Source organism: Orbicella franksi, chromosome 4 (assembly GCF_964199315.1).
Source record: "Orbicella franksi chromosome 4, jaOrbFran1.1, whole genome shotgun sequence".
Classification (NCBI taxonomy): Eukaryota; Metazoa; Cnidaria; class Anthozoa; order Scleractinia; family Merulinidae; genus Orbicella; species Orbicella franksi.
In genome coordinates, this window is record NC_138148.1 from 8,649,229 (window position 1) to 8,663,790 (window position 14,562).

Sequence of the window (14,562 nt, forward strand, 5' to 3'; positions counted from 1 at the left end):
AAGAATAGAAGGAGATATGAGACATTTATTATCATGACTACGGAATTCCTCAGTAAAACTGAAAATACGTGACAGCTTTTAACATGCCGTTTAGCGTTTCTGATAAAAAGATTACGTTTTAGTAATTCGTATCTTTCTCAGTTGGCGTATACATGCACGTACCAAAACAGAGATGAGATTCCGCTGCTGAGCAGCTGCAGTCATAAGATCCATCCAAATTCGTACAGGTGGCATTCGCAGCGCAACGAGAAAGGTCCTCGCACTCGTTTACGTCTTTTAAATGAAAAAAAGTCAACGATCACAAAATAAGCAATTAATGAATTCCGTTACCTATCAAAGGACAAAAAAAATCTCAGCATGGAAGAAAGACATTAAGACATTAGGTAAGGTAAGAAAAAGTCTTCACACGAGCCAAGTGGCTCATTGGCTAATTTTAGGGTACAACAGAAACACATTTGTCTACGCTCCGTCAGCCTAGTCATTCAAAAGGCAGGGAATACTTCTTTAAAACTTTCAAACAAACCAAAGGGAAAATTTCCATATGTATATTGTGTTCTTTACCAACACAAGTTTTTCCATCCCAAGCATAATTTTGCTTGTAACAGGAACAAATGTATGACCCTGGAATGTTGATACAATCTGTTAAGGCATTATCACAGTCATCCAACTCCTGGAAACATTCGTCAATATCTGTTGTAAAAAGAAACCATATAGTTATATAAAAGTCTTCAGTACATCGCTAGAGATCATCTGGATAACAAAAACAAGCTCACAGCATTGTTCTGTGTCAGACCTTTATGCTAACAATTCCAAGTCCAACCCTTACTAGAACTAGAGGTCCAAGTAGACATTTCGGGATTGCCCATGACCCTAGAAGCTCATAAATAACAATTTTATGGGTTGTCCACGTTATAAAAACACGCTGTATCACGGTGCATTAAAGCAACAAACTCGAAACTTTCAAACGTAGTAATATACCTGAGCACATACTGCCATTATAACTGTATCCCGACTTGCATGGGCAGTTATAAGAGCCTGGAGTGTTGACACAATAGGCATAGACGTCACATGCATGTGGATCATCTGCGCACTCATCTATGTCTGCAAAAAAAGGTAAAGCAAAGAAGAGGAAATTACAAAATGGTTTCTTTTGTAACCTACTTGTTTGTGTAAATTAATGATCAATAATGATAAATATATTTCCCTTTTATATATTTTTCTTTACCGACACAAACTTGTCCATTCCAAGCATAATTTTGCTCAAAACAGGAACAAATGTAGGATCCTGGAATGTTTACACACGTTGTTAGAGCTTCATCACAATCATCCCAGTCTTGAACACACTCATCGATATCTGAGAGTGAAGAGAGAGGTGGTGTCGTTAAGTTAGTGCTTGTTACTTACAAATGATTACAAAACGTATACTTAGCGATCACGTATTTGACAATAACTGCAGAAATTCTCGCGCGCCCATTAGCTAATTGTCATTGTCACTAAGCGGACAGACACATGAATTCATCACTTATGCGATGTATGCCACTTGACAAATGTTATGACGAGATTCATGATTAATAACAGGACAGACGCATGAAAAAACTGACACCAATTTGTTAATTAGAAGACAATGCAGTGGTGTAGACAAGACTGAAGACAAGTAGTACACACCTATACACATGCTACCATTATAACTGTATCCTGATTGATTGCATGAACAGTAATATGAGCCCGCAGTGTTGATACAATAGGCAGTGGAGTGGCAGTCATCTGACCCATCGGCACATTCATCTATGTCTATGAAAGAAGGGTATTGTCGAGACCTGATTAGACACGAAATATTGTAACTGTGCAAATGGCAAACTAGGGACATCGCGGGTTAAGACTTGCCCTTTAATGTAATTACGTGGATCATAATAACACAGGGTGGCTTCGTCAGTCCAAGGATTGGTGCCCTTAATTGGCACGATTGGCGGCACGGTATATCACAGGGGGAAGGCCGGCCAAGAGCCAGAGAAAACCCTACAGACAAGCACAAGGTCGAAAAACCATTAATAACCTATCCCATCCCATTGAGGCTGAAAAAGCTGCATAACAAAGCTATTGCCTAAGTGCCAAGGTTGGACCTCATGATCTTAAATGCAGCAGTCTACAGTTGAGACCATTGTCTATAGAATGCCATCATTGTGTCCTCTCTACTATGGCTCACCTTGACACTGAAGTGCATTGCCAACAAAACCATCTTTACAGATGCAGGTGAAGTTGTTAGTCGCATTGACGCAATGCGCGCCAAAATGGCAACTAGTGATATCGACGTCAGCACTACAAACAGTTATCCCTTTGGCCTGAACTGTATAAAATAAACCATTATTCACAGCGTTAATTTTAACCATTTCAGCCATAATCTCAAAAATATCATACTGAAAGCCATACAATTATTGATACTATTTTACCATAAGAGTATGGTTTTCACTAAGATTTTAAGACGATTTTACTAAGAAAGCACACTTACGAGCAACGGCGCATGTTGTCTTTGCTATAAAGTCGGCCTTTGCTACCAAATCATTAAATTCTGTGGCTAGAAAAATATCGTCTTCTTGTTCAGTCACAATCCTCATCTCTGTTACGTCAACAGAACCTCCAATGCCGACGGCAAACATGCGAGCAGATTTGGAACGTAGAAGCTGCACTGTTTCTTCTATTGGGACGTAAGCTGGACTCATAAAGTCGTTTCGAGTTTGCTTCCCGTCAGTCAATAATACGATAATTCGCTCGGTTTTGTTCGAACTATTTGTTAGAAAGTATTCATCATAAACCAGGCGAAGTGCGAGGTCAATTCGAGTAAATGCTTGAAAATATGGGATATCATCCACTGCCGTAGCGAACGATAATGCTGTTCTCTTCGACCCAAGCTTAATTTCATTGGAGGCATGATTGCTAAATACAATTACTGCTGCTTTACTGCTGTTCACAAGATCATATCGGCTGGCCAAGATCTTGATGAATTCTTTCTGTTTTTCATAGTTTTCCGTCCCAACGCTTCCAGAGGCGTCTACGGCAAATATAAGGTCGACTGGAAGTCGGCATTTTTCTGGTGCTAAATGCAACACACAAGAAAAGAGTTTTAGTTTCTCGTGAAAAACTTGGACGGAAAGGAAGAAAATAATAGAAGAAAAAGAAAGAAAGAGAAATGCATGAAAAAGTAAAGGAGCTATTGGAGGACAAAATGCTGCAAGTTGCACAGGAGCAATAGTAGATCTAGAATGAAACTATAGCAGGAAGGAAGAGACTGTTGGAAGAAACAATATTGAAGGAAGGAAGAAAGTGCAATAGAAAACAAAAGGTGCTGGAGAAATAACAAACAAAAACAAACAAAAAGTGCTGGAGAAAGAACAAAGGAAACAAACTGATAGAGAAAGAATGAAGCTGGTGGAGAAACCAAGGGGTTATTAGAGCAAGAAAGAAACTGTCTATTCCTTCAGAACTACTCAAAGGATAGGAGCAAGGCCAGGGATCGCTCACCAATAGCTTCTAAACTTCAAGATGTTAGCTGGTTAGAAAGTAATAGCGTTTTATTGTGGGTATCCTTTTAGTGAGTGGTGATCCCAACACCGAGAATGTTTTGCTTTTAAAGAGGTATTTTGGTGAGACGAAACGACCAGCAAATACACCTTTTGATCGGCACTTAAAGCGATTTTCAATCAAGTGTCGGAGGTAATTAGGCAGTTACTTTGGTTTTGGTTTTGGGTTTACTACGGTTTGAGATTTGCTGAGTAGTCTTATTAATACGTAGTTGTTTTGGTTTTGGTTTTGATTTTACGACACTCGATTGAAAGCCGCCCTAACAGTTACAAACACTCTTCTCACTAGATTTCTACCTGGTGGATTCTTTAACGTACCTGTGCAGATTGTGCCATTGCCAGAGTATCCAGACACACACATACACTCGTGATAACTGTAATAGTTGCTACAATAAGAGTCTTTGTGGCAAGTGTCTGCTAGAAGTTCGCATTCGTTGATATCTAAGTAAAGGAAATTAACTTAAGTTAGTCATTAGTCTTCGTTTGGCTTTAACAAAAAAAAAAGAGGCAATATAAAATGCAAACTGCAATGTTTAGCAGGCAACCTAAGCCTGCTAAACATTGCAGGCATTATAATTGCCACGAAATTGTCACATTGCATCAAAAAAGTGCAAGTACCTCTGAAATCGGGCTCGAAGACTGATCATTGAAGACGAGATTAGAAAAACGATACTCCTTTGGAATGACGCAAGGGGTAACAAAAAATAATTCAAAAGCTGGAATGCACTGTGCGGCAAGAACCTAAAGAGGGCATTGATGATTACAGAATGACAACTGCTTTTACTTTAGCCGTCTGCGTAAATAGTTGTTTCCAATGTTCTTGGAACTTGGTAAATGACATTTTCAGACGCTTAAACAAAATTCTTAAACAAAATTCTTAAACGTGAACGCCAAGTTGACATTTTAGTGGTGTTGTTATGAATACGACGTGTTTAAATCATAGTATTCTACCCTTTTAAACGACGGAAGTCAAGATTTGACATATAACAGTTATTGAAATTAATTTTCGATAGACCTGTAACGAGGTAGGATAGCTAATGCACAGTTGTAGGCTAACTGTACAAGATGATTCTTGTTTAAAATGCGAATGAAACCATAAGACTTACCATCACATTTCTTCTTACCATCTCCAGTCAACCCAGGATTACAAGAGCAGCCGTACGAACCTTTTGTGTTTACACAAAAGGCCTCTTTGTGACAACTGTAACTATTCGACAAGCATTCGTCCTCGTCTACAATTAAAGACAAATTCAACTATTTCACAAATTTGCAAACTTTACAAAAGAAGCTTTAAAACCATACATTTCTCCTATTCACCTTTCTCTCGCAAGAATTCTTTGTCGAACACCTTTAATATTACTTTTTTTTTGCCCTCAACTCTGACTTATCCTTTCCAAGGATACGTCCTTGCACAAGCATGTCAGTTATATAACTGTGTCTAAGCGACTCCATAACGTTTTTGCAGAAGCATTAAGATTGTTAACATTTAGAAAGCCGTAAAAACGATTTGTTAGCTCGTATTGACTCTAAAACACCAATGAGCAATTAATATTAACGAAAGGACGTGCTTTCACAATAGTCTTTAGCTTTTGAAAAGATGACTGCCTTATAACAGTCTGCATGGTGACGGGAGTAGTAGCAAAAGTATAAGGGACAACAACCTACCGTCACACTTTGTTCCATTAGTAGTATATCCTCTAGGACATTGACAACTGTAACTCCCTTCTGTATTTACGCAAGTAGCAATTTCGTCGCATTTGTGCGTTCCATTGAGACACTCATCTAAGTCTAAAAATTAGAATAGACTTGTTATTCTTTAAGCCTATTTGACTACAGAATCAGGGGTAGAAGTCTTTTTGCATCAAAGAAATGACTAGATTAAATGATGTTTTTTTAGTTTTCGAGAATACCCAACATCTAGTTTCGAAATGCTCGAAATATTTTAAATACATTGGTAAAAGTGAATAAAGTAACAAGTGCTAGTTATGGATCTGACACCAAGTTATGCTTTAGAATTATTGGCCACTTCGGTATCGCTGGTTTTTAAGTTTCTTCGTCAGAGGACGAGAACGTTTTGAGAATAGAAGTGGATGGAAAATTATTGACAGGAACAGGTGATTAGCACGGTATCTATGACTCCGGATCCAGAAGGTAAATGATCCACCAATGAATATGATTGTTAGCTGGGCTATATCATGTTATTTCGTACAAATCTGACACATTCACCAGTTTGTCCCCAGGAGTAAGTGGAGATGTCGAACCCGGCAGAATGTCCAAATCAGTCTTGCTTGTTATGTAAAGAGATACATGTATATAGTGCCTTATTTTAATTAGGGACGTGTATCTAAGTTCTAAGCGACTATGCAAACTGTCTCGTCTTAACCAAGGCCAGCCAAATACTCACCAAGGCATTGGTTTCCTTCAGCGAAATAACCAGATTCACAGACACACTGATGGGTGTCATTCAACATGACACAGCTGGTATGCTCTTGACACCGCGTCACTTCAGCATAAGAAGGACAAATGATAGTGCCAAGTGACTGAGCTGAAAAGCAAGAAATATTGATCTGGTCATTCCATGCTAAGTAAACTGAAAACTAAGTGACAAAACCATCATAGCAGAAATTTTAAAAGCAAAAAATTAACAAGGGGAAACTACCAAACTACGCTCGCGATACTTGGAATATTTTGTTTGGTTTTCCTTGTAGTTAGGTGAGAGAAAATTTGTTGCTTGCTAAAGTTGGAACAAATAGCGCTACACGAGAAGCTAGTTTTTCGTCTTACCAGTAGCTTTACATATTTCTTTGTAAACCACCATGGCGTCCCTTGTAACGTTGTCGAAACTTTCAAACAAGATGACCTTAGATGGTTCGGTTGCGATGTTTTCAAGATCTTGCGCTTGAACATTATCACCAACTCCAATAGCGAAAGTAATGACCTCTGCCTCTTTAAGTAGCGCAGTAATAGCCTCTATCGGTATATACTCCGGAGTCATCTGAGGATGTTGCGGCTGTTTTCCTGTAGTAAGAAGCACTAAAACCCTTTGTCCCGGAGTTGGCCCCCCGTGAGACAGAAAATAGCCGTAAGACTTGTTCAGCGCTAAATCGTGACGGCTACAACCTCCCATTAACAGCTGAACATTGCGCATAAGTTCAGCAAACTCTCCGACTGATTTCCCCTCAGTTGAGAGAATCTTCGCTTCATGTGGTATGTCGCTGTATGGAATAATATTGATACGACTATTTGTACCGTTAAACCTGCTGATGATCCGTTGTATAAACAGTTTCTGGCTTTCAAAGTTTTTTGTTGATAACAAGTTCGAGGAAGTGTCCAACAGAAAGACCATATCCACTACGACTGGACACTGCTCGGGAGCTGCGAAAAAAGGGTACAATTTAAGACAACGATAATTGCGATATTAAAACCCGACTGTATGGGGCCTAAGGAGAGGCAAGAGCTCGAAGATTTTGCGCTACCCCTTACAGTGTAAGCTAGTGTAGCTGGATTTCTTAATCAAAATTTATCAGTACCAATAGGCAATTAGAAATGTGTTGATTACCTTCGCTCTACCGGGTAACAAACAGCAGCAAAGCGTGTTGCGGTTCGAAATGAAGCGCTTACTATTTTCAAAGTGCATCAAACGTTTTTGCCAAGCGGGATTACTTTCAATTCTCGAATCTCTTAGAAGGAAGAGTATTTAGTTCTATAAATTCACTTACCGTGACAGGAGCCGATATCTTCACTGAAGCCAGGCGCACAGCTACAAACGAACGCTTGATGTCGGTTGATGCACTCCGCATTTGAGTGGCACGGCTTTACTTGAAAGGCGCACTCATCTTGGTCTAGGAGGAAAAGTACACATCTTTCATCAGTATTTGAAAGAGACAAAGAAGCGATATAGGGAGGTGTTTCCGCCATGCGGCATTCTGATGCAGCCATCGTTTCTGATAATTGAATGCATAACGTATGCGATTTGACATAACAAAGAGTGTTAGAGTGTTAGAAGACTTAGCAGCACCTGTTTCTCCAATGGTATTATACTTTGTACAACATTCATTTTTACAGTGCGAAGTACAGTCGAACCTCCGGTTACGACCACCTCTCCTCAGCGACCAGTTTTCCAAAATACCAAAAGTTTCCAAGTCAAATCACTGTATGGAACCTCTCGTTACCAACCGCGACCACTTTTAGAGCTAAAAGTTTGAAATTTTCTTTTGTTTTTAACCTCCCGTAAGCGACCAGTTGACAGATAATAGAGCGGGAAAAGGATTAAATGGTGTTGTAACATTTTGGCATTTCTGAGCAGTACAAGAGACGGAAATTTCTCAACGGGAAGTAGCAGATTGACTTTTCACATGAATAAAACACTTAAAACATGGGGTAAATCTCTGCAGTTACCATATGCTAATGAGGCAAAATTTTGACCCATTACGGTCTAAGCTCTCTTAAGCGACCACCTAGGCTTGACAGTTTGGGTGGTCGCTTACGGGAAGTTCAACTGTACTCATTTGGTTGTTACTCACATAGATACAAATGATTGTTAGAAAGAGGACTTTCAAAGCTTTTAGATGGTGTTTGTACACCTTTGTACAACTGGGGTAAATCTCTGCAGTTTCCACATGCTAATGAGGCAAAATTTTGACCCATTACGGTTTAAGCTCTCTTAAGCGACCACCTAGGCTTGACATTTTGGGTGGTCGCTTACGAGAGGTTTGACTGTACTCATTTGGTTGTTACTCACATAGATACAAATGATTGTTTGAAAGAGGACTTTCAAAGCTTTTAAATGGTGTTTGTACACCTAAGGAGACGTGACCAGATTTAAGACCAGGACCGGCCTTCATGTAGACTCTCAGGAAATATGACGAGCCTTGAGATAATTGAACAGCTCCGGATATCTGTTTGTCTGGAAATCTGAAATAGGAAAGCTCTGTGACTTAAATTTATATATAGCTTTGATAAAGGCCATTTCCGAAAAAAAAACCATTAGCCTCTTTCTCAAAACGAGTCTTGATGCCCATCCTTTCATATGAAAATGAAATTTCTTTCACATGCAAATTAAGGACGGTGCCGACTAAATACACAGGTTTTGCGCCAGGTAAGGACCACGTGGAAAAAGTAGACCTTTGCAAGGGCTATTGGAATCCACAAAGAAAAATTAGGGTAGCCACGCATTTTTTCGAGATAATTAGCCTTGAATCCAAAGCAAAATGCTGACATCAGCATTTTCTGAAAACAGAAGGAAAGGATGATAAGTTAATAAAGATGGTGAATTTTAAACTCGGTAATGAAATGTGAAGGTGAATTAATCAACATGACACGAGCGTGGGACAAAGAAAAATTCTGAGTCCCCGACAGGAATCGAACCCATGACCTCCCGAACACTGGGCGGGCGCTCTATCCACTGAGCTACGAGAACTCATGGAGAGCAGGGTCATTTAACTGAGTTCATATATGATAGGTGTCCTGCATACTGCTAGGATCAACGCTATCGAATTCATCGTGAGTAGTGATAAGTTAATAAAGATGGTGAATTTTAAGCTCGGTAACGAAATGTGAAGGTGAATTAATCAACATGACACGAGCGTGGGACAAAGAAAAAAAAAAAATTAAAAATTAAAATTCACCATCTTTATTAACTTATCACTACTCACGATGAATTCGATAGCGTTGATCCTAGCAGTATGCAGGACACCTATCATATATGAACTCAGTTAAATGACCTTGCTCTCCATGAGTTCTCGTAGCTCAGTGGATAGAGCGCCCGCCCAGTGTTCGGGAGGTCATGGGTTCGATTCCTGTCGGGGACTCAGAATTTTTCTTTGTCCCACGCTCGTGTCATGTTGATTAATTCACCTTCACAGAAGGAAAGGATATTTCTTCACAGATTTCCTTCGAATTCGCCTTTACAAACAGAAAAACAAACACATTTATAAAGATCTTAAAACCGCATGGTAAATGGTAACATAAAAACCATTTTTGGTATGTTTTTAATAACAAAATCGTAAAATCGTTGCAACAGCGCATTTAGCGTCTCTGGCAGCCTTCCTCTGGTTCAGCCAAAATACAGTCTAAATACCTTTTGCTCAAAACCATAAACTGATCACGTGTTGAATTGGCTTGCCACTTCCATTTCATAACATAAAACATAGGGGTAACCACGCGTTTTTTGAAGTTATTGATCTTTTTTGAAAACTTTCATGGTACCCGTTACATTTTTTCCTGTCACCTCCCCAGCAAGTAAAACATTTGCGTATTTCGCACTTGTTTTGCGCGTGCACTACGTCATCTGCAGGTACATGTTTACAATTGGATTTCAGTACAGTTTTCGACAGATAACAGCTAGTTTTTCGGCTGGAAGACGTTGACAGCTAGTGGTTAGCGATATGCTGCTATTTTGGTGTTCCTGGTTTAAGTACGGGTTAATTAAACTTGATTTAGTCACAGTAGGAAAATTTTGCTTTCTTTTAGTCGTGTACTTGGTAGCGTAGTTGATTGTGTCAATGTCAACCCCAGCGCGCGCGTGGCGCTTAAACCATGCCTTGCGTAATGCGCAGAAAGTATGCGCACTTACAAAAGTAGGCACCGTCCTTAAACTCATTTTTTCATATAAATGTTTGTGCACCAGGCCTTGCTTTGATAGAGAGGCTTAAAGCAACTCGAAAATGGGCTATTGGTGAAAGGCATCAAAGTAATTGTAACTAAAACAGCAAAAACCACTACACGAATTATTGGGGTCGATAATCACTTTCAAGAAAAACAATTGTGCCTCTTAAAACTCCTTGCAAACTCTTTTCCAAAAAGGAAAAGAAAAAATCCCCAAAATAACTTTATTAGCCCCCAAAGAAATAAAACATACTTCTCCCACTGCTGATGCTCCGTGGACTTCCAAGGTTCCAGTTTGACCATCCTAGAGATGTTAGCCTCCACGTCATCACCGCTAAGCCATAACTCGCAGGCACTTGCACACGCCAAAGAAAAGACGTAAGAGCCCGTCATCGGTGGCTGGAAAATATACACTAACAATAAGTACAGGTTATCTTATGGGCTTAAATGCAATCACCAACTGATTTTATTTGAGTTCCCAAACTTTTGCAGTTTGCCAAATTTTAGAGTCAAATTTAATTCTTAATTGTACAAAGATATCAAATAACCATTTATTTAGACACGCAACGTCTATGACGCCCAGATGCTATGCTATGTATGGTGTATCACACACGCTGCAAAATGTTTGGGAGGTGAGAACTTTCAAGTGTCTACAAGGCGCAATTCAATACGTGTCCGACAACTGACCGCTCAACAGAATACCTATCACGTCAAGAACAAAACAAAGCCGAGCACATTGCCTTCTGCCTAAACCAATAACCAGTCAGTTTTAATCCCAGCTAGCAAGTGAGCCAGCCGGCCAACCAAGGAGACAGACTCATTGAGTCAGAAGTTACATTTGCAATTTCACACAGTAACGAGTTCCTTACCTGATAAAAAGTAGAGAGCCGCTGGCCATAACCATCGCTATCATTGAGAGTGGCGTCAAATTTCGTCAATACTTCGACGAAATCTGGGCTTTCAGGAAACTTGGAATGACGATAAAGTTCTTCGACAGTATCCCCACTGATTGAGGTGTAAACTTCCCGGTAAACCCCTACAATTGGTAAGAAGTGTCACGCCCTTCGGTTAAAAACTATATCAGGCCTTGACGGACAAGCTTAGAATATGGCAGCAAATAAAGGTTTTGGTCGACTTGAACTAACCGTGTTAACCACCCTCGAGGCTGTGTACACTGAACATTGGCAGTAATGTTACTGTTTGTTTTCTATTTCTTTAGATGAAATTATTAAGTTGTTATGGACTCGTCCCTTGCAACTGAAAAGGTTGAATAATCGTTCTGTGATCATGACATTTAAGCCTTTAAACAGTTGAAACTTTGGAAATGAGAATGCTGATTATGTTTGAATAAGTTGCACGGTTCAGGGTCAATTTCACTAAACCAGTTTCTTTACTAACCTTTTCCAGATCCATGCAAATCTGCAACAACAAAAAAATCTCATGAGTTGATTTTTAAAATGTGCACCAAGCAAAAACAGCAAGTATTGAGGAATGTTCTCTCCTTCCAACCCTTTCGTGGAGTGCGGGGGGCGAGAGGGACAATACATATGCAGTATCGTTAGAGGTTTAGCACTTGCTGGGGCTACACATATCGTAACGTACTTATCGTATTATTAAGTAAAAGCAGAAATTAACGTACCAACACAAGAAGAACCCTCTTTTCCGAAACCTTCTCTGCAAATACAAATATATGAGCCGGCAGTGTTTATACAATCCGAAAATACAGGACATTGCATGGAGCTGCATTCATCAACATCTAGAGAAAGAAGTACAACGAAAATTTCAGTCGCTGGCCTGGACCGGCCGTGGATAACAGTCAATATGCAAATGACTGAAAAACATGAAACCTTATCATTACCAACACAGAGGTCTCCATCTAATTTAAATCCTGCTTTACACTGGCAAGTAAAGAAGACGCCATTCTCGTGACACTCGGCATTTGCTTGACAATAATCCTCCTCCGCTGTGCAGTATGACGAACCCACAGAAGGAGCTGAAGTACAAGGAAAACATGAAAAACGTTAACTGACTTGAACAAAAGTTTTAATGAGAGAAAATTATAAGAGGTATTTTACAGCTTTAGAACGAGGAAGCGATGGCACCTCTTATAAAAGCGGCGAAGTTGGAAGACAAGAAAGAGAATGAATTTTTTCTGGCCATTACTGATACATTACGAATCAAAGGTTTGTGGCTTAGTAATTATCTCTGGTGTCGAGTGGGGCATATTGCATACACCTTATGCCACAGATGGCAACAAACAAGAAGAGATTTGCAAAACCAGCAAGAGATTTGCAAAAACAATGCAGCAAGAGTTTGCAAAGTCAACAAGTCACGTTTTCCTTAGTTTACCTGAAGTTTTACAGACGGCCATAGAGAAATTCCCAGCTGCGGAAACGAGCTCGTCATAATCTCGGATATACCAGATCTCGTCGTTGCTCTCGAAGAATTGTTCGAAGTCCTCACTAATATTCACCCCTATAGCCGCCATGATAACCCTGACGCCTTCGCCCTTTATTTCACTTGCTACCGCAGCAGGTTGAAGATATGAAGGACACAAAGTTGAAGAACGATTCAGGTTATCACTGACAATTAGGACTATCACTTTGGCATTGGAAGACACAGGGACCTGCTCAGCATTAAAGTAAGTGTTAAATACATCGTTTATGGCCAGATCGAGTCGACCCGGTCCTGTTAAGGAGGCAAGAGATTCCAATGAGTCTAGGAATTCTTTGTTGTCTTTTGAAACACCCAAAGCGATCTGATGTTCGACAGTGTCTCCATATACACTTACAGCCAGGCGATGTCCGTCCGATAGAATAAACTTGGTCGCTATTAGCTGTAAGAACAGTTTTTGTGATGCCAATACGTTTTCGGCGCCCCCAGCATTCAACAGAAAGGACACGTCCGTTGTGACTTCACAAGATGGTCCCCCAGGTCCTTGAGAAAGAAAACCAGAATACAAATTCATAGCATCCTATACTACTTGAATTTTCTGATAAAGAAAGCTTCTTGGTTGCCAAGGGAAAACGAAAAGAGAGTTTAAAATCAAGTTGTTGATATTTTTTATAAATATTTGCAATTTTAATCCTAATCAGAAGCACTTTTCTCAACTTTACTCGACTTTACACGTAAGGAGGCACGTAAATGTTGACCTTCCAACGGGTTTGGCGTTATGTTTCCTCTCTTGGAAGGATATCCAGGAAGTTTGTGTTTTCTTTTTTAATTGATAATACCTGTACACGAAATACCGTCGCCAGTAAACCCGGTAATGCATTCACACAGAAACGAGCCATCAGTGTTAGAGCACTTAGCCAAGCTGGAACAATTATCCGTATTTAAACTACACTCGTCAACATCTGACAAAAGAAAAAAAAGCAAGATGATAGAAATCAGTTTAGAATATAACGAAAGACAGACACGTTTTCGCTGCTCCGCTTCGCCAGGCAAGTCGCCAAGCAAGCTGAATTTTTCTACTAAAAATATAAATCTCAATCAAGTTAAGAAGCTATTTTGCAAAATGCATTTTTACTTTATAACTATTTTTTAAACTCCCAACTAACCATCTTTTTGTAACCTGAATGTAATTTGTTAAGGAACTGTTTTTAACTAACTAATAAACACATCACATCAAGAGAAAGCACAAAAAGATCATTAGGGCAGTACGATCGGTTTATTTACCTTTACAATGCTTTTTGTTTGAGTCCCACTCTCGTCCAGGCCCACAGTCACAACTGTAAGTCCCTTCTGTATTAATACAGGCTTCATTGCTGGGGCAGTTATGCGCTCCCGTGTTACACTCGTCCACGTCTTGGAAGGAAACAAATTAACTGCTTTATTTTAGGCACAATTTAAAAACGAAAAAAGTTGACGAAAAAAAGTTGGGCAGTTCTTTATTTCGTCGGTTACCGTTTACCGCAAAGGCAAGGTATTTCAGTAGCGCTTCACTACTAGCAAGAAAAGCGAGTGAGAGTATTTAGCCTCTACTTTAATATTGAACCAATTGTTACTAGAAAGAAAAACAACCCGACGTAAAACAGTTTTAGTACCTTTACAGATGATAAAAGAGCATAGTAAAGTAAAGCCAAAGCAATTACGAATAGGATTTCCACTCTGCGACGAAAAGCGCTTTAATGACTTAAGGTCATTCCACTGAAATAGAACCTGCACTGAGATTTTTGTGAAACTTTGCCTATTGATTGTTTATATTATAGGAACTTAAATTTTGAAATAAAAATGAGGGGTCCCCATGTTCGTTTAGGAGCAACAGCACCTTGTTTATACCCATATAAATCCTTATAGAGCGGTTTTCAATTGAGTGTCGAAAGTAATTAGACAATTACTTTGGTTTTGGTTTTGGTTTAACTTCGGTTTGAGATTGGCT

General features: G+C 39.5%; 1 protein-coding gene across 1 annotated transcript; it reads right to left on the reverse strand.

The window, feature by feature from the left end:
• Positions 1–118: 118 nt before the first annotated feature.
• On the reverse strand, positions 119–7,735 carry LOC145485481 (uncharacterized). Its single transcript, XM_081464145.1, has 12 exons — positions 7,295–7,735; positions 6,360–6,950; positions 5,980–6,120; positions 5,241–5,363; positions 3,894–4,016; positions 2,507–3,091; positions 2,204–2,344; positions 1,666–1,791; positions 1,226–1,354; positions 979–1,101; positions 562–690; positions 119–273 (listed from the first exon to the last, which is right to left on the reverse strand). Exons 1-12 carry the CDS (start codon positions 7,512–7,514, stop codon positions 119–121), a joined length of 2,586 nt encoding a protein of 861 aa, XP_081320271.1. The 5' UTR covers positions 7,515–7,735.
• Between the last annotated feature and the right edge of the window lie 6,827 nt (positions 7,736–14,562).

Bases quoted from the DNA above. Each gene is read 5' to 3' on its own strand.
- LOC145485481 (XM_081464145.1), bottom strand. From the start codon at position 7,514: ATGGCTGCATCAGAATGCCGCATGGCGGAAACACCTCCCTATATCGCT. The intron at 6,951-7,294 runs GTAAGTGAATTT...CTTTTTTCGCAG, and splicing joins AGATATCGGCTCCTGTCACG to CTCCCGAGCAGTGTCCAGTC. The intron at 274-561 runs GTAAAGAACACA...TTCATTTAAAAG, and splicing joins GGATGGAAAAACTTGTGTTG to ACGTAAACGAGTGCGAGGAC.